Source organism: Centroberyx gerrardi, chromosome 1, assembly GCF_048128805.1.
Source record: "Centroberyx gerrardi isolate f3 chromosome 1, fCenGer3.hap1.cur.20231027, whole genome shotgun sequence".
Taxonomy (NCBI): domain Eukaryota; kingdom Metazoa; phylum Chordata; class Actinopteri; order Beryciformes; family Berycidae; genus Centroberyx; species Centroberyx gerrardi.
In genome coordinates, this window is record NC_135997.1 from 23,724,361 (window position 1) to 23,745,326 (window position 20,966).

Here is a 20,966-nt window from a genome sequence, read left to right on the forward strand (position 1 = left end):
ATCCTGTGAGTAACCTTTACCACAGTCCCACCCATCAAGCCTGACGGGTTTGGAAAAATACCCAAATACACTGAATCTTGCTGCACATTTGTAGAGAAGTGGTGATTTGTTGTTTTGTGTGCAAAAAAACAACTCCATAAAGCTATTATAAAAAACTATAAAAGTGAGGTTTTAAAAATGACTAATGGGGGATTATATGTTCTGTGAAGTAGTTAGAGGCCAGATTGAACCAAGCTTTAATCTAAAAATAAAATGGGGCTGATATGACATCCATCTCTGAATAAAAGCCTAGCCATCACACTTTTTTTGGAGAAAGGGCAGAGAATTTGAGTGAAGGGTAGAAAGAGAGTAACCTTTAACAAGTTACAAACAAGAGAAGTGCACTAAGGTTATGGGTGGGGTAAGGCAACATATACTAAATGGGCTTGTGGTCAGGTCAGTATTTGCTTTAGACTCAGGGAGGGAAAATGTCCCTTCATATATGTAAGCCCTTTCATTAAAAGGCCTATACGAGCTTCTCAAGTATTGGAATTATATTATAACTATTATAAATGATCGCTCTGCAGCCCTAGAGGGGCCTTGGATACAGAGCAAAGGGACCTTGACAGAAATTTAAGTGTATTTCCTACCATACAAATTCTCCTTGCTCCCTCTCACTAACTTTTTAAAATGCCAAGTGAAATATGGAGTGGAATTAGGCCCCTCTCTTCCTGAGGAGCGGTCTGGTAGGTTATCAGTGGAGTTTGTCCAACCCAATCTAATGGAAATCACCAGAATATTTCTGTATTATTCCAACAATATACCCATAGGGACTTATAGTTTTGTTGTGATAAGTTAATTGTATTTTATCCTTCTAAAATGTATTATTGGACTACTGCTCTTTTGTTATGGCAGGCCTGTGGAAGAAAGCAGCAGACTGGATGGGGTATAGTAATATTTGAGACTGAATCTATTTTCTTTCATTCCAGACAGTAACCACTCACCCCTCTTGGAATGACTCATTTGTATTTCATCTTCCACTCATTCAGTCCTATAAATAAAATCACATGACGGTTGCGGTCAGTAAAGACAGGCCTACCTTATAGCAACATAAACACACACCTGTAACCGCATCACAGTTCATTTAAATATTAATACGCTAACCGAAAATCACCTGTAATACCGGTACTTGTGTCGCTGAGCAATATGTTTAACTACCCAAGAACTGTTTGGACGAAGAATAACATTAACTTTTTAACTGTTGTTTAATTATTATTTATTGAACCTTCTTTAAAATAACAACGGTGTGTCGTAAAAGCAATGCCACCGAGGTGCTTTGTAATGACATTAGAACAGCAAAACCCCTCATGTCTAGCTGTTCTCCTATCACTGTCTGTTGTACTATCACTGTATCACTGTAAAGCACAGTTCTCTTGGTGTATTACTTCAATAAGAGAGCAAACTAATTGGATTTTTAGTAGTTGTTTGTATGTATTACAAACTAATACAAAACGCACATGTGGTCCATAGCTCCGCCTCGGTCATGTGATTGTGTGCTGGCTGACTCAGCCAGCTCGTCATGCAGCGTCAGTCTGGAGTCGCACAATTATGAAAAAGCAACCTTCCGTTGGAGCTGCAGCCGAAGCAGATTTCTCCAACGTCAACCGGGCTTTCCTTCCAAGGCTAACCGAGAACACCGCCGATAGATGGATAAAAGCCACGACACAGCTCTTCCTGAGTCTCAACGGTGAAGAGAATGGTATGTGATCGCCACGGAATACCTTCCTGTGGTTTTGTATTCTTGTCAAATTGCACTGCTTGATGTGAGGATCGTCGTGACCGATTGGGGGTTTTGAGTGGCAGGTCCCCCCATGCATGCTTCCTGCCTGTCAGACACCCAACCATGATCTGTGTGGCGTGTCTACATTTTTGGGTGACTGTGTGTCTGTCCAGCTAAGATACTGTTACACATATATATAATTAGTAACGTGTGCAAGGTGACACACTGTCTAGCAACAAAACCCAAAAATCACACACTGGTGTAACGTTAGCAGGCTAAATAGCTAGCTTGCTAACGCTAAATGCTAGGCACTTAACCCTGGCTAACTAGCTAGGGTAGCTAGTAGCTGGCTATCTGGTTATGTTAGCAGCTATTTTCGCCAACATTTTAGCCATAAGACAACAAAAACGAAGCCTCTGTCCTCCAGATAGTCTGTCATATTGAATGGGAAGTAGAGTGCAGTTCAGGCCAGCTGACACTTGTTTAGGACACATTTCTGCCAGCTGTCTTAGATGTCGGACAAGACACACGCTGTCATTGCCCGTAACAAGTCAATGCCACCATGGATGGCTGCCAAGTCCATTTAACTGAATGTGAAAGCCTTTTTATTCTGCCAGTGTGTGGAAAGTCAAGTGTTGCTGAAATAGTGTATTCATTTTTTCAGATTTTTCCCTGGCGACATAGACGACTATACGCCCATTCATGGCTATTTGCTGTGTAGGCAGTGCAAAATGTTTTAGGCCTACATATTGCTGGACATTAGTCACAGCGTGAATTGCCAAGTTAAAGGTAGTCGTTTCCCCTCTTCCTCTCTGTGACAAGCATGGGTCCCTCTTTATTTTCCCAGATTTATTGGATGGCACACAGCTGTGAGTGAATGGAGAGAGATGATGGCATGTAGCAAAGGCTGTGAGCCAGATTCAAACCCACAGTGTTGCATGTACATGGTATGTGCCTTAACCTGCTGACCCACCAGAACACCCTGGGCCTGTCTTTGGTCTGCATGCAAAACTGTCTTATTTCCCACAGCAGTGGCCTGAGTCGGTCACATGCGGCAGCTTACCCCTGATGAGGGGCTGAGGGTTGCTGCTGCCCCAGGACTGGACAGAGAGAGCAGAGGGGAACAGGAATATCAGGAAATGCATGATGTGAACTGTTGCTGTTTTACTAAGAATCATTAGATTAGTCAACTGATTTGATTCGGCATTGTTGGGTAATTGTACCAGCCCATGCTAATAGATTATTATTGCAAGTCACAGTTTCTTATGTAATGGCGGATGGTGGAACTGGTGTTCAGCTTGAGCCGAGCCACTCTGTGAGCCACTAGCAAATTGTCTTTGCATCACTGTGTCGCACTCCAGCATAGACTCTTGCATGAAGTGTGTGTGTGCATGTGGCCCGAGCGTGCGTGCATAACTGCATGCGTGTTACCCTTCTGTGTTTTTAAGTGTGTAGAGCGACTCTGCCATGCTTCCCTGAGCTCTCTTATCTCACGCACTAATCTACTCTCACCACACACACACAGGCCCAGTCGAAGATGACTGATAAAGCTTTTCCAATGGCTCTGGACTGGGTAAAAAAAATTCTGTCACAGTCTCAGTTTGTTGACTTTATGAATGGAGCGCTCCCCCCGTCGTTCTCATCCAGCTGACCCCCCACCACTCCCGCTCACCCCCTAGAGCTGTGGTTCCTGGTTTGTGTGGAGCTCAGTCACACGGCTGAACGAGGTGCGTGCCGGACTACCCAAAGAGCACTGGAGGGAATAGTGACTTAAGATATCTCGTATCTCTCATTCTGCTATTATTGTGTAATCTGTTCGGAGAGAGCTTTGTATGTTTATACTTCTATAGTCGTCCCCCTCAGTATTATTTAAGCAGAGAGGTTTAGAAGCAATAATGTGGGACCGTCCCTGCTGCTATCTCCTATCCCATAACTGGTTTACCCTGGGTTTACATAGGCTCACATAACTATGAGTACCAGATGTTAGGGGGGAGAAGGTGTCATGTGCTCTACACACTACTACTGTAGGTTATACAGCTGCCAGGAGGCAAAACTCAGGGTGGCATGCTAGCATTGTACTGGTCCGTGCTGTGGAGCCTGCCAGAGCGGTGTCCAGAGGCACAACTGGGCAAGCTGGAGAGCGATCACACTTTGGTCCCATGACAACATGAACTGACTTTATCTCCCATGTGCCGGCTTGCAGGCATCCAGCCCTACTTAAAGGCTAGCCTATAGTGAAAGGATTGTACTTTATTTAATGAAGTGAACTGTTTTCACTTCAACATTCATATATAGCCTAAGCCTAGTTTGTGTAAATTGTAAGATGTAAAAAGGATTGCAAATGTGTTAGGCCTGTCTGTGTCAAAATAGCTCTTGCTAGTGTGTGAATTATTCTCTGCTAAGGAAACACATGTAAAGGCCTGCTTTGACAGCATTATTTTTAGCACACTTCTTTAGATCAAGTGTTGGACATTGACGTTTTACTACAACAGCTTATTTTTGGCACTGCTTTTATGATACCTTACAGAACAATGCTGACACATTTATTGGTGTTTTATAGCACTCTTGTTCTCTGTCATTAATTGCAGTTGTAAACCGTATGATGGTAACACCAGAGCATACTGTTGACATTGATCAGAGCAATCTATGTTCAGATTTGAGGTGCACAACTTTGATATTGATTAATGGCCAGGCCAAATTTCTCCCAGTAAGAATTGTCACTGCTCAAATAGTTAGATGGGTTATCATTGTTCATACATGGCTTAATAGTCCCATATGTAATTTGTTGGCATAAAGTTCAGAGTTGTTCTATTCCAGACTCTGTGCTCATTTCTTTATGGGACCTGCATGTACCAAGAGAGGTATTAATGTTTGTTCTTACTGCTGTTCCTTTATTTCATTTAGGGCCTATGGTTTGTTCAGCAGCACTCCAGTCCTGCAGGCTTTTTAAGTACTTAAATTAATGGCATTTTTAATTTAATTTTTTAACCTTTTATCTAGGGAAGAGATTTTCCAGGCAGGGATGCTTTTTCAGCACAACCTTGCATCACATAGTTACACACATTCACACCTGGGGGTTGCACTGTACACCTACAGTTTCCCACTGATTTATTTGATTGTAGAGATACACAGGGGAGAGGAAGGAAGGTTATGACATGGAAAAGCAGGTCTAGAGTGGGACTCAGACCTATAACAAGAGCCTTAGCTCACTGTACCATGGAGGATGCCCTACATCTGTATTCATGCTCATAACTGTTCATCCTGATGCCATTGGCTGATTTGTTGTGTTTAAGAAACAAGCCTGTATTAGAAAGTCACACAACTTGACTGTTCCATTGCATTACATGGCTTACAAATATTTTCTATTGAAACCCACATTTTCAAAGCAATTTTTCTCAGAACCCAAACCTTATTTTTGTAGGATATAGAGCAAGCCATAATCTAGTGAAATGTATGGTCTATGTGGGTTACAAACTTAAAGTATTTTACTTAACCCCCATTACACTGCATGGAATTGGAAAGGCTTTGACACCATAACATAACTAGCACCCTTTGATACCAATTTCTGTAAATAAATAAATAAACAGATAAATAATGGACATGCATTTTAATCTTCCCGCTGCATTCCACCTGTGGGTCCCGAGTCCCAGCCCAGTCTTTGAGAACCACTCCTCTCTTTGGCTACTTCTCACACTAAAGTGCTGACCCCATGGCCTCCACTCATTCTAATGTGCAAGCGAATTGCCAAGCCAGATGTTATCTCATCCCTTATTACGTCAGACTGGGCTGGGGGAATGACAGGTTGACTAGCCAGCCTTGTTATATTGTTGGGAATAAAGGACGGGAAAGGAAGAGCTCAGTGGAAGTGGAAGGGCAAGTTCTTCTGAGTCCAGTTGTGTGTGTGTGTGTGTGTGTGTGTGTGTGTGTGTGTGTGTGTGTGCGTGTGTGTTGAGAGTTGAGGCTAAGGTAACTACAAAGATAGTATTTGATCAAATTGGTGTCTGCTCCTAGAAACACATTCACTCATACAACTTGTGTGTAGATGCTCACAAACAGGCGCAAACACACACACACACACCCTATGGTTGCCTGTAAACAACCTTCCTAGCATCATAGATTGTTGATCCAATAGAGATGGAAAGGTGGAGTGTTTTATATCCTACAGGAACAGAACGACCATAAAACTGCATTGCGTTGGAGCTCAGAGAGAGAAACCAGAGAGGAAGAGGGAGGGAGGGAGGAAGTGAGAGAGTGAGTGTGTGTGTTTTTGGCAGGGGCTCTAAAGCGCTGTAGTCTTTTGTTGCCTGACATTCTCAGGTACCATGGTTACAGGTTAGCAGAGCACAGTCCTGTTATAATGTGCTCATTAACACTTTGTTAGATTGCGCTTGATCTAAATGAGAGAAGCTAGTTAGCAAAGGCATTCATCCATAGCCTAGTGAGCTACTGTAGACCTCCCATAAGTCAAAGTGTCTGGTCAGGACAAGGCAATTTCATCCAGAAATTAGGTTCTGGATGTTTGCTTGTGGCACACGACCATTGTCATGTCCTGCCTTGTGACAACGTTTTAGTCAATTGTAAATTAGTTTCTCCATTGAAAGCATACTCAATCTGGACAAAATATCATATTGTTATTGTTTTGACATATGGCAATTTCACTATGATTTGTTAAATATTGTTTGTAGATTTTTACGTACATTTCCTTTTGAAGTGGTTTAAAACACTTTGAATATATCCCCACTACAATGGCAGGCCTAGCCTTTTATTATGGGAACACATTTACCTGTTATACTAGCATAACCATATTGCATTATGTGGTCTCCTATTGGATCTCCCACTGATCACTAATTTCCTTGTATCATATTACTGATTAATTTATTTGTGTTGTGAAATTAAATAACATTAAAATTGCAGCCATTGTGATGTTAATGTATTGCATATTTTTATTATTCATTATTAATATGAATTCAGTACATTGTTCAGCCCTACCCCCAAAGCACAAGAAGGCACTCAAGGACCCCGAAGTAGCCTGAACTTGTCAGATTCAACAAGTTTCCATACCAGTTGGAATTGGAATAGGTGGTACAACATCCAGGCTAAAATGTTGGACATATGAAAATGTTTTTTAGCAAGGTGGGAAACTGCCACCAGCCAGCTGCTACCAAATCATGACTAGTGTAGCTGGTAAGTTGGTATTCTCTATCAGCCACCTTGACAGGTACCATCAGTTGTTTGGAGGTCCCTTTATATTCTAAAAACCTATTTGGCTGGTAAACTTGGGAACCCACCAGTTACTGTGCCCAGTGGATAAAAAGGTTAGTTTCCTGCCCTGCCTTTGCTCTGTCTATCCTGTTGTAAAAAGGGTTCAAAATAATAGAGCCCTCTTGGAAGCGTAAGTGTGGGGCCTACCTGGGGGGTGTGCAGGTTGGGAGAGCTTTTGTGTGTATGAATCACAGTTGGTGGTGTGTCTTCAGTAGACAACTAGTTATATATCATTGAGGCCTCTGCCCATCCGCTAATCCTCTCCCACACCCCCGCCTCCCTCTTCTCTCTTTCTCCCCGGCCTAAGTATAATATCTAGGTTGTCTCAGACACATTCATCAGCCCCCTGAGTGGCTTCTTACAGATTAACAGTGGATGGAGTTTGGAGGCTGCAACCTCATACTGATCACTCAGCTTTTAACTGGGGCCGTTTCTGAATGTACCAGCACTGCTGTAGACTTTGAGACCTGTGTGGAAATCACAAGAAGATCTACAGAGAGGGAGAGAGGGAGAAGAGAGATAGAGAGAGAGAGAAGTATTGTGTGTGTCAGAGAGAGGGAGAAGTATAGTGATTTGTAGCTGATGATCCGGTGGTCAAGAGAGGCTGCGGTGACTGTGGTTTGTCCAGGAGATGCATGAAGGAGCCTTGGCATGTTCCTGTACAAAGCCCTTAAACACGGAGATGAAGAGGAGGACATCCAGGTACATGTTCAATGGCTCATTTTCACTGGTCAAGTGGTAGAATGACCTGTTTGATTGGCTGCTTCTGTAAAACCGCCAGTTGTTGTAGTTGGTCATGGAACTTTGGGTGCTAGTGGGGCTAGAATTCTGGACGCTAGAGATAGAATTCTGGGGACTAGTGATAGATTTCTGGATGCTAGAGATTGAATTCTGGGGACTAGGGATAGAATTCTGGATGCTCTAGATAAAATTCTGGATGCTAGAGATAGAATTCTGGACACTGGGGATGGAAATAATATTGGCCACTATTCCTGTAGGCTAATTCACTTCTGTCTCCATACTATCTCCATTAATCTACATGCAAACTTTGGCTAGTGAGGATCATTTTCCTTTAGCCCCAGCACAAAAGGGCTAACTACAGTCTAGCTGGTTCCTAACATTTCAATCCCTGGTTGTTGTAATACCATTGTTATTGAACTACAGGAATAGTTGGAAGGCTTTGCTGTAAAGTAGGCTACTGTATTGGGTAATCTTCTTGGGTATTGGTGGGGTAGTGTGGAGTGGTTTTCAGGTTTCCCTCTTTGTGCCGGGAAGGATTAATGGCTCTAATCGCTCGTGGGTCCCTCTGAGCTTTATTGGAAGAACAATAAGGCATGAGACATTAATTGAAAATTCTTGTGACAAATCCTTGTTTTGACGAAACCACGATACAGTATGTGATTATTATTATTTATTGCAGCTTAGATTGTTGGCAACCGGCTCTATCTAACATGGCTCCTAAACTGTAGTCATCCTGGTTTTTAGATTTTATTTTTATTTTATTAAGCCGCCTCCTAAACCCTTTGATTTTCATAGACTAAATCCTGGATTAAGAGGTCACTAGCTCCCTTTTGCCATTTTAGGATGTTTGGAGTTCATTATTTACAGAGAAAAACATGCTAACCTTCTGTAGAGCTAAGGTAGACAATGTGCTGCTCTGTGGTTATTTGATATTTCCCCACATTCATTTAACTTGACTAACTTATTTTGTGACACTGTAATGGGTATGTCAGCACTGTTTGCATAAACATATCACTCAATTACTATAGATAAGAGTAGGCTTTTTCTTTAATATCCTCAAGGGGCAATTTGCTTAACGGCTTGGAGTCATCAAAAGCAATCATAATATAACAATAAATACAAACATGAAGAGCATCAACACTGTCAGCTGACCACTGTTCACAATGTGCTACTTTTTGTTCTTTCTTCACAGTCCCAGAAACCCTGGATAGAAAGCACTTTCACCAAGAGGGAATGTGTGTACATACTTCCAGTGTCAAAAGACCCCCACAGGTATGTGTTTGTGTGTTGGCCCCAAGCTTAGACTCGGTGTGCCTTGTGGTGATGGCCATGGTAACAGTGTAATTGTATGGTGTGTGTGTGTGTGTCAAGGTAAGCCCAGATCCTAACCACTACTCTCCAAAGGGTAAATGAGGCTTTTCCCACATGATCTTACTGTTTATGTCTATCACTGTAATTACAGTTTCAAGTGAGAGGCAAGGCCAGTGATGAACAGTTGCATCATATTTTCTTCCAGTACTAGGGATGAGGTTTCTTATTTATTTGTTATTTGGGTTTTATTGCCACAACCCCCCTATTTATTTCTATTGGTGTATACTGAATTCCTGCTTTTGTGCTATTTTTAAGTATATCCCTGTAGTATGAAAATAACATTTTGTGTGTAATATGTAAAGAATTGATGTGAATGTTCTTTTCTCAAGTATAGTAGGATTTCTATGCAGACTTAATGGAATTTGACATATTAGTGCTAGAATTGTATGGATGGCTGTTATTGGCTTGGCGAGCAGCCCAGTCGTTCACAATGTACCACATCTACCTCAAACGTACACACAAAACAGCTCAATTAAAAGTACAATTGGCACAGGCCTTGGTCCAGTTGTGAAGAACTAGGAAAAGAAAAATAATGTTTCTGTTTGTAAAATTCTAGGTGATTTGATATACATATATATATATATATATATATATATATATATATATATATATATATATATATATATATATATATATTTAGTATAACTAAAAACAGAAATGGCAAACGCACACTGAACTAGGAAAAGAAAAATAATGTTTCTGTTTGTAAAATTCTAGGTGATTTGATATTATATATATATATATATATATATATATATATAATATCAAATCACCTAGAATTTATATATATATATATATATATATATATATATATATATATATATATATATATATATATATATATATGTGTATATGTGTGTGTGTGTATATATATATATATATATATATATATATATATATATATATATATATATATATATATGTATATATATATTTTTGTTTGTAGTTATACTTTCAAAAAGATGCATTCTTCTACTTTCTTCTCGTAAACTGGCTTCGATATTTGGTTACTCTTTTCCCTGTGTTTTCTTTTGCATCAATTATTTGCCACTGGCATTTCCCCACTAACTATGGGCCGCTGCTCATAGATGATCCAGAGGTGTTAGTGAATGCAGTCCCATGCAACACCAGGCCAAAGGCCTGGATATGACTGTGATCAAAGCGAGAGTCCACTTAGCAGGTTTCATAACTCTTTCTTGGTTAAAGGCCAATCTGACCAGGCCGGCTGCCCAGTTGACAGATAACCTTCCTAAATGTCCTCAAACAACTTGGCGTTTCCTTCTAGCTTTGGAAAGATCAGCCCTCACGTTGGGCCTGTATTATAACTATCTTAATTGGATAGTTACAAATTCACTTGCGTTTAGTGGGTCTGTATTATATTTTATTTTTATTTTTTTATTAGTGATTGATTATCCAGTTGAATGATGTTGGTGTTGAATTTCTTGCAGATGCCTTCCAGGATGCCAGATCTGCCAACAGCTGGTGCGGTAAGTATTTGTTTGGTCGTCATCCTATTTCACTCTCTATTGCCTGACAGGATTAACCTGAGAAAGTCCCTTCCAGCCTGTTACACCAGCAAAACCTTGCAGGGAAATTCCTTTACAGTGTAACTCCACTGTACAGCAGCACCCCTCCCCAGGAAACAATTAACTTCCAGGCTTTGTGTGTCAGGAGACACATTCTCACCTAAAGTAATTGAATGGAGCTGAGAGAGCGAGAGAAACTGGTGTTGGCCCAAATTTGGCATGTAGTCATAATAACTTGAATAATAACTATATGGAAATTTTCAAAAACCACATTATGCTCTTCAAAAAGTATGGTTAACCTACACCGTAACAAATATGTTGAACCTTGTCATCACAGTTGTTTGTCAGAATAAAGTCTTATACTTTAATTGCTAAGGTATTGTGTAGTGCTTAAGTTTGGGCTTTGGATGTTGTTTGTTTGGGATGTTGATGGTGAAATACTGATCCTGTGGTACAAGTTTATCTACACTTATACTCTGAAAACTAGGGGTTCATCTTGGATTCTTCTGAGATCCAAAAGGAGCCGTTCAGAACCTTAGGATCCCTCACTAGAAAAAAAAAGGTTCCTTGAATAACCCCCGTAGGTTACAGGTTTGTGAAAGTACCTTCATGGGTCATGAAGCTTTTTTTGAAGGGGTTCTTCAAGGAACCTTCTTGGGTTCCCTTATGGTTGCAATCCAAATAAAACCCCAAAGCTTCAACATTTTACTTCATAGAATGTAGACTTTCTTGCCAGATGATTCAACCAGGCAATTTTGTAGAAGTCTAAGAAAAGTTACAAAGTCATTATTACCAGGACCATGACATTGCAAAAATTATTTAACCAGCCAACCAAAATGGTTTCCTCCACCAGGAAGAAAACTTCAATTGACGAAAAATGGCTTATCAACATTGCTGGTGTTTTTTTATTGACGCCTAGAGCTACTGCTAGCTGCAAGTTTATGAGCTTCTTTGTGATTAGAGATACAGATTGGTTTCAGTGAGCAATGCTATCAGTGCTGTTAAAGTGTCTCCGGCTAGCATGGAAACTTTTTTCCCCCACATTGCGACAAGCGCCTGGTGAGAGATAAAAGAGACTAAAATTCAAATGTTATGGCATGGTTTTAATTCCTGTTCCTTGTGCCACGTGTCAGTGTTTTGTTTCTTCCTATTGTGTTTTTCTTGCTTTTTATTATTTTTCTTGTAACACTTATAGATTCGCTTTTAATGGAACATGTTATAAATTTTAAAAAAATATATATATATTGTTAATATTATTGTTATTATAGGATGTGCGGTGTTCTGTTGTTGCTATGTCTCTGCAACATTACCCCTAAGACAAATTGTATATTAATTGTTCTTGCCAAATAAAGTGATTGTGGTTCCCATCCAGGTGCTGCTGCGGCCGGCTGGTGCGGCAGCATGTTGGCTTCACAGCCAGCCTGGCGATGAAGTACTCGGACGTGAAGCTGGGTGAAAACCCCAACCTGTCCCTGCCGGAGCTGGAGGAGTGGTCGGTGGAAAAACACACAGAGGAGAGCCCCACTGACGCCTATGGTGTCGTCAACTTCCAGGGAGGGTCCCACTCCTACAGAGCCAAGGTAGGAGGGGCAAGCTCTCTCTGCTGGAGGGCACATTTTTCAGATTAAAAAAACAGACTTGTAAGTCTTGAGATAACTGCAACCTGGATTGTGGAAAAGGGTGTAACACAATGTTCCAAATGTGTTTTGTACACTGTGTATTAGCTTTGGTCCCATGATGAGACTTTGTTTACTTAATGAGCCCCTTGGGGTAATTCAGTTGGCAGGATTTCTTAGAATACTTGAGAAGTAATCATGAATAACTTTGTGTTGTTTATAATGAAAGCTCAATTGGTATGACTGCAAGACATCCTTAACTAACATTCAGGTTTAATTTGACAAATTATTCAAAATATTTAGAATTATGTTTAATTAATTTCTGGTTACCTGGCTAACTAAATAATACTGTGTGAAATACTCCACCTGTCTGAAAACTAACTACAGATGGTGTAGCCTCAAACTGATGCCCAGTGTTGCACAATGGAATCAAACTTTTAAGCAACAGAATAATAAAAGGAAATCACTTGCTTAAATTTGATGCTAGCCCAGGTCATGAGATTTACAACACTGACTCCTGAGGGGGCCTGTTGACCAGCTTCTAACACCCTTTGTGTCTCTGTGTGTGCGTGCTTGTGTGTGTCTCTGACTGTTTTTCCGAATGTGGGCAGTATGTGCGTTTGTCCCACGACTCGCGGCCGGAGAGCATCCTGCGGCTCATGCTGAAGGAGTGGCAGATGGAGCTTCCCAAGATCCTCATCTCGGTCCACGGAGGAATTCAAAACTTCGAGCTGCATCCACGCCTCAAGCAGGTGGTGGGCAAGGGCCTGATCAAAGCTGCTGTCACCACCGGGGCCTGGATCCTCACTGGAGGGGTCAACACAGGTACGCTAAGCAGATTATCTTAGCTCAGCAGCCTGTGGCTAGTGCAGGGTTCCCACTGGCCATGGACTTCTTGGAATATCAAGGAATATTCCAGACAGGGAAAGTCATGGAATTTGATAAATTGTTTGGGGAAAGTCAGCAAATATCAGTCAATTTCATCAATTCTTCTCCACATCAAGCCCAACTGCAGTGGAAACCAGACTGTTTACCTCTTTACGTTTCTGAGCTGAAAAACAACATGAACAAACCAGGAACAAATTAAATGTTTAGGTCATTGATCTTGTGTGGTAAGTCATGGGGTTTTACATCAGGACTGGTTAGTGTAAAATTGTCTCCACTAGCCAGAAGCATTTAAATGGAGTTAAAAGGAAATGACATAATGGTATAGACATGGCAGCCAAAAAGCCCATACGTTCCATGCCTGCGTCGATACAGATATTGATTGTAGATTCAGTGGAAAGGAGAACACACACACACACACCCCTACACAACCACACAACCACATACAGCCACCACCCAGGCGTAGCTATGCATTGGGGTGGTTACCTCCCACTAAGCTTTCTCTTATCGGCGCGCTGATTTAGCAGAAGTTGTAATGCCAGGCTCTAAGCGTGTCATTTGGCTGTGTGTCACGGCCGAGGTGTGTCTGCCGCCACAGCGCAGTGTCAAGATTGTGCGGTTTGATCATAGTGTTTAAATCATTACTCACAGGGTCAATTACCCAGAGCAGTGATTACCCCTAATGCCTCTCTTGGCCCTGGCCAGTTGGGATGGACTCCTGGCACCCAAATTACTGTAGTCTCCATGGTATTCATTAGCTGAGGATTGTGGTGCACGACTCCATGTAGTCGAGTCCGACCTTTCCCACGGGCAGCATTTGAAACGGGCACATTTTGGTGGCAGAGCCTCTGCTGTCTTAGTCATTCATGTATAAGGAGAGAGCTGTTTCTTCACAACTGTGGTTAATGTGATCTATAGCAACTAGAGCCAATTATTTTTGCTTTTATAAGTCATAAATGTGCATGAAAATGTAACCATTGTGGGATCGATTTCATCTCATTTCAGCTCCAAATCACTAATCAGAATTTGAGTGTTGAAGATTTTTGGAGTGGCAGAGCATTAAAGAGTGATAAAAGCTTGCACTGTTTTGTCTAAAGGGGTGATAACAGCATTTTGTTGGGTGGGCACAGATTAGTGATTGACTCTTGCATCCTTCCTGAAGGTGTGGCGAAGCACGTGGGCGACGCTCTGAAAGAGCACTGTTCCAGATCATCGAAGAAAATTTGCACTATTGGGATTGCTCCCTGGGGAGTCATTGAGAACAGGAACGATCTCATCGGGAGAGACGTAAGACAACCCTCCACCCATCTCACATCTAGTCTCACTTCTCTGTATTACAAAAATATCTGAGTAAATGTTGGTACTTTGAAAGCAAAGGTCTTAAGATACCTGATGCCTTCAATAATATTCAATGTTGAGTCATTGTTTTAATTTTTTTCAAACAGTGAATATTTATATAGGAACAAAACTCGTAATTTCTGTCCTTTCTCCCCTCCTTCCTAACCTCTCCTCCTCTTCTGCTCTTCTACTTTTCTAACCCCCCCTTTCCCACTGCAGGTAATAGCTCCATACCAGACCCTACTGAACCCTCTCAGCAAGCTAAATGTTCTCAACAACCTCCATTCGCATTTCCTCCTGGTGGATGATGGGACGGTGGGCAAGTACGGCGCCGAGGTCAAACTACGGCGGGAGCTGGAGAAGCACATCAACCTCCAGAGAATACACGCACGTAAGACAAACTCTAGTGTAGCTCCGCAAAAAAGGGTAGGGGGGTCTTCTTCTCAGATAGTGTAGTGACATTGTGTGTGTTTGAGATGGCCAAAAACATACAGGCAAATGAAGGCCTCCGTTGCCTGACTGATCTACTAATTACTTCCAAAAGACCAAGCCTTCCTTTGATCACCAATATCCATAATTATATAAAGAACCAGTTTCTGACTTATTTCCAGCCAGCTACTTTGTTTTATATTTGTTTGTTTTTAATGTGATATTTTCTTATCTCCGTATTGATGTTAGGAGCCTTCGAGTTGCGTATCAGAAAGATCAAACTCCACACTTAACATGGTTTTAGTGCCGTGCCAGTGAATCAAATCCACATCAACAGAGCCTCACCTTGTGAAAACAAAAGTGAAACTTAAACTTCTATGTTATGCTTCTTGCATGTCCTTGTGATGGTGTGTGCTAGACAGTAAATTGTCAGTTATCAGAGATTTTTTTAAATTCACAGTGTGCCACCCACAGACTGGCACATTGTCCCTACTCACCAGTTTGAATCGACTGGACACACTGCGCTGACAATTGGCAAGGACAATTACTTTATAGATAACCCACAACAGGCCGTGGTAGATAGAAATTAAATCACAGTTAATATGTGCTGTCTGCTTGCAAGGCAGACAGTCAACTTTTTGTTTAGCTGTTACATATTTTGTTCCAGTTCAGTGGGAAAAGTACGGTAGTTTACATTAACTCTGCTCTTCTGCGAGAGAGAGAGAGGGTTTTATCTACCTACTGTAGTTTACTGCCTTTACTGTATTCATCTACATAATACCTAGGGCTGCATGATTATGGCAAAAATGATAATCTTGGTTATTTCGCTAAATTTTGTGATCACAATTATTAATCACAATTATTTGTCTCAGTTGATAAGAGGGTAACCGTCCAAAAATTTGGTGCCGGTTGTACAATGTGGCTGGTTAAGTTTAGCATTGTTGTAAAAGAATAATAGATTATCTGTTTTATTTCAAAGATTGAAAGGAGAACTGCAATGGAATCCATGTACAAAAAGGTCTTCTTCCTGTAAAACCCTAATGGTCATGGTAGTTTTACAGAATAGCAGAGGTTAACTTGGCCCAACCAAAACTTTGAGTTATGATTTTGCTTTAACTCTCCTGCAAACTCATTCAGTAGCAATCATTGACAGTCAGACCTGGAGCACATAATATTGCTGCTGTACTGCTTGGGGATACCACAAGGGTTAGGGTTAGCGTTAACTGCATATACTCACATAGGTTAAAACGAATACCAAGAATTGCAATACAATGCAAATACTATTTGGCCCAGGTCTTTTACCAGTAATGTATTATGTGATGGATTTTGGGTTGGGTTGAATTTCATCCAGGAAGTGAGGCTTGGAATGACAGGAATCACAGGGACTTTCACGCTCAAACAACCAACAAACTGAATGGTGATTTGGCTCGTACAATTTAAAGTTATTAGAATTCTGTGGCAGCCATCTTGTACCCAAGTGATTTATCATGGCATGCACAAGGACGTACCCTTCCGATGGATTTAAATTTAAAGGTGTAGTCATTGTGCAGTCAGTTTATCTTTGTGAGGCTTACACAGGCAGATAACAACTGTCTGGGCATTATCATCTGAACCTCCCACAAACTGTCACTAGGGTGGGACTCTATTTGATGAATGGGATTTGGCCTTAAAGGAATAATCAAGCCAAATTGTAAGCAGGCTATGTGTGTCCGTACTTGCAGGTATTGGTCAGGGTGTTCCTGTGGTGGCCCTGATCTTTGAGGGGGGTCCCAATGTGATCCTGACTGTGCTGGAGTACCTTCAGGAGAGCCCTCCCGTCCCAGTGGTGGTGTGTGAGGGGACCGGCCGCGCTGCTGACATACTGGCCTACGTCCACAAGCAGACCGAGGAGGGAGGGTAGGACACACACACAAATTTGACTGACGTGGTTGGTGTGCTGAGGCTAAAACTGTCAAAACAAACTGTCAAACAAGCTTGAAATCACTAATGAAAAAATAGAAAGGAAACAAGTGGCAGAGTGGCATGTACTGGCAGTGTTGTAGATAATGGTGTTCTGATAGTCCATCTTGCTCCTCCCATTATTGGTGTGATGGCTGGGTTGTTGGTGGTTCTGTTGATCTATTTATGTCCCAGGATGATTAGTCTTTGAACAACCCAAACGCAACCCAGTCTGTCAAAAACTTTTAAACTAGTTCTGACAGAGTGCAGATAAACATCATCTGCTAACAGACTTCATCAGATTATGAAATTTGTGCAGACTGCTTCAAAAGGTTTCAAGACCCGCCTACAACAACCCAACCCAGGTGGTTTCAGCACATACTTTTGTGAACACCACACAGCTAGTCTTATTGCTTTATTTTGTATGATTTGTAGTTCATTTATTTGTTGGGGTGAGACAGGCCAGTGATGAATATTCAAATGATTGAATGTAGCTGGTGTCTTTATCCTTCCACAGAGGGCTTTGAGGGGCCTGTTTGACGAAGCAAGTTCAACATAGTCAGGGTATCTTTGCGATAGCTGGCTTCACAAAACCTAACAATGGCGATCCTGGCTAACTGGTCACTCTAACTAATCACAGGAAACATGGACAGATCCAGAGCAGTGTATTTAAGATAAAATGAAACTTTATTGATCCCTGTGGGGAAATTAGGTTGTTGCTGCAGCAACGTAAAGTAAAATATTTCAGCAGGGAAAGGAAAATAGAATATAAGTACACATACAGAATGTAAAAATAAGCAATAAAAGTAGAGAAAACAAAATAATAAAACAATTAAAGCTATAAACTAGACTATGAACAGTTATGGGTTTATGCAAACATTATGCTGCCAACAATTTCACCATGTTAAGTAGACTGTAGAAGTGGGAAGTATGCAAGAAATGGGTAACTAGCATTTGTTCCTCTATCAAGAAGAACAAACTATTATATTGAAAATATGAGCAATACAAAAACATTGTAACAGTGAAAAGGAAGTGTTGCTGCTGGCAAGGCTAGAGAGGTTTGCCTGTCATTAAGACACAGTGTTCATACTTTTCACTGATACAGTATTGTGTTGACATATTGAAGCTGTGAAAATATATATATTTTTTTTTCTTAAGATTATTTTTCTGGCAGTTTTGCCTTTTTATTATGATTGTTTTTACAGTAGAGATAGACAGGAAAGATTAGGAGAGAGAGGGGAATGAGATGTGACGAAGGTTCTGGACCGGATTCAAACCCAGGACGTCCCGGTTACATGGTACGCGCCTTGGACCACTAATACACCAGGACGCCCCAAGATTTATATGGAATATGAATCTTATAAGGAATATGGGTGCAATCTATTGCATTAGTCAATCTTGGGAATCATATGACAGAATTTCAGAGCACTTAATATGCGGCAGTAAATTTAATTCATTTATGGTAACTATATATGTAAGCTACGTGCTATTTGATAGAAGCCCTCCTTTGTAGTCAATGTGGGCGAATGGCCTTGAAACACTACAAACGTTTATTATATCTCTGATATAATAAATCATCCAAACTTCCCTTCCTCTTACTACCTGTGCACCCAGTCTACGGGATCCTCTAGGAGTGGTGATGCAATTCTTCCAGAGAGTTTATTGGTGAGGAGGCAGGCTTTTTATACGTTTGGGTCTGATAGCCTGAACATAACCTGCAGCGGAGCATGTTAGGTGTATAACCTAAAATACCATGGCGATATACCCCGCTTACAAGTGAGCCACTGTCGTGAGACCACAAAGCCAGAGTTAAGCCGAAGTAAAGTAACCCACTAATCTCGCTAATTGTTGCAGGTATACGACATCTTACAGCACCTCACATACAGTGCACAGGGACGATGCAAGACATACTGCATACTGTTCTGTGGACAGAACGTTTACATCTTATGCAGCTGATGCTCATATGTTATATACTGTATGCTCATACCTGTGATCTTCCAGTTACACGATCATCTCTAACACCTACAGTCAGTCTGCCTTGAGTAGACTATACGAATCACTCTCTACACCATTCTATAGCTCTGTGTGTGTTTGAGCAGTGTGGCACAGAGTGGGAGTGTGACTATAACCTTGTTGTAATCCTCTATAGAGGTCTTCCTGATGGTGTGGAGGCTGACATCATCGCGACCATCAAGAAAACCTTCAACTTCAGCCACAGCGATGCCATCCATCTCTTCCAGACTCTGATGGAGTGCATGAAGAGCAAAGAACTGGTAAACTTGTGTCCATTCACATTCTGATCACCAGGCTTTCATTCTACCTATAGCATTCAGATTTAGGATTTAGATTTTTCGAAAAAAAACAATCATAAGGGATGCGAGGATCAGAGTCATAGTTGTCTGACAATAGATGTAACAAAATTTCTTGCAACCCTATTTTGACTGTTGACATAATAACATAATATAGAAGTGCTAGGTAACAAAGTGACAGAAATTGGAGCTAAGGAGAAAAGTCTTTTTTTTTTTTTTAGAATAGATAAGGAGGATATATGAGAGGGGCATGTGATTCAGGGGGCGAGTTGGAACCGTAAGCTTATGACAGGCGACAGGGAGGACTTTGCCATCCTGATTAGAGTGGGACGCTTATTCTACCATTTGGGAGACAGGAGGGAGAAGCATTTAGGCCAGAAACCACTAATACCTTTTACATAAGTAAGTTTGGGTAGACCTGGTAGTGGACAGTGAAAATAATCTTCTCTTTCAGGCCCAATCTGTTACAGTGTCCCTCCCCCACTTCACTATCACCTCTCTCTGGGCTTTTACATATAGTTTGAGGTTGTTTGTATTTGTAATGTTTGTACTGGAGTTTGAAAGATCTGTATTTTACGTAATGATGGGCTACGTAAGTTAAATTCTTTTCTGTCTTTTTATCTGTCAAACTCTTCAAGAAGATATGTTAAAATACCCAATGCTTTAGATTAAACATACAAGGTAGAATTCATTTGACCAGCTAGATTCATCAACCAGCATCAGAGGAACAGCTGTGACGTCAAGTCCGGTTTTACCATATTTCTGTTGTTGAATAAAATGTTCAGTCTCATTTCTTTTAGATTTAAGTGAAATCTGCTGCTGTTCCTACTGCTAGTTCATATAAGTTGAAGCCATGATATCACAGACGGTTAAAAAAAATCAGGATGATGTCTGTGGAAAGATAATGATGTATGCTATCCTCTTCCTTGGAAAACAGATCACTGTGTTTCACATCAGCTCAGAGGACCACCAGGACATAGATGTGGCCATTCTGAGGGCATTACTCAAAGGTTAGTAGACGATTTAGCTTAAATCTCTTCATATGCTGCAATGCTATGATTCAAGAGGAGGTTGTTGGCGTCGGAAGGTTCAGATTTTGAGACTTTGTCATGTTTTCATATCGATATAGATATGTTTTGAGAACAGAGTCCCCCCTGTGTGCCCTTCTTTTTGTGTTCCTGAGGAGATCATGTTGCTAGCATTCACAGGGCCTCATTATTCCAACACCAGTCTTTTTTTTTTTTTTTACTGCATGCCTCTGTCCTACCCCTCTTTCTCTCTGCAGTCTGTCTGAGAGAAAGAGACAGATGGGGAGAATTCAAAGAGGACAGGCTGTTAGATATTCGACTACAACAATCCTTACTCTGTTTCCCTTATGTTGTAGTGTTTCTGTATCTGTGCTGTTTTGATACACTCCGATACTCAGCACTGCGTTGGCCGTCCACCCTCCTTCCTGCTACTTCTATTTAGGACAAAAGTCAGGAATGTGTGGGTGACTAACCCACCGCTACTTTTTAAACTGATCGATCTTCTGGAGAAACAAGTTCAGACACTCAAAAGACCACTGAGGATTGTGAGTGAACAAAGCTGAAATTCCTGCACAGGCAAATATTTGTCTGCCAAAGGCGCATTCATCTTAGTGAAACAGTAACTCATCCTCAAAAGGACCCTGGAGGAAACAAAAGCTCTCAACACTTTACAAGACTATTGAATGCTATTTAGAGATCCTCCCACTCCCACTAGGATTGAATTAAGTTATTATTTGGAGTATGCAGTGTGCATACTCCAAGTA

General features: G+C 41.1%; 1 protein-coding gene across 2 annotated transcripts in view; it reads left to right on the plus strand.

Annotated features, from left to right (window-relative positions):
- Positions 1-1,588: 1,588 nt before the first annotated feature.
- trpm7 (transient receptor potential cation channel, subfamily M, member 7) overlaps positions 1,589-20,966 on the plus strand; it is a 44,933-nt gene continuing 25,555 nt past the window's right edge. For both annotated transcript variants that reach the window (XM_078283895.1, XM_071911060.2), the window contains exons 1-10: positions 1,589-1,738; positions 8,955-9,034; positions 10,582-10,620; positions 12,032-12,239; positions 12,887-13,100; positions 14,323-14,447; positions 14,718-14,889; positions 16,649-16,823; positions 19,015-19,138; positions 20,112-20,184. In XM_078283895.1, the coding sequence (XP_078140021.1) occupies positions 1,736-1,738; positions 8,955-9,034; positions 10,582-10,620; positions 12,032-12,239; positions 12,887-13,100; positions 14,323-14,447; positions 14,718-14,889; positions 16,649-16,823; positions 19,015-19,138; positions 20,112-20,184 (1,213 nt within the window). In that variant the 5' untranslated portion in view covers positions 1,589-1,735. The remainder of the gene's footprint in view (positions 1,739-8,954; positions 9,035-10,581; positions 10,621-12,031; positions 12,240-12,886; positions 13,101-14,322; positions 14,448-14,717; positions 14,890-16,648; positions 16,824-19,014; positions 19,139-20,111; positions 20,185-20,966) is intronic.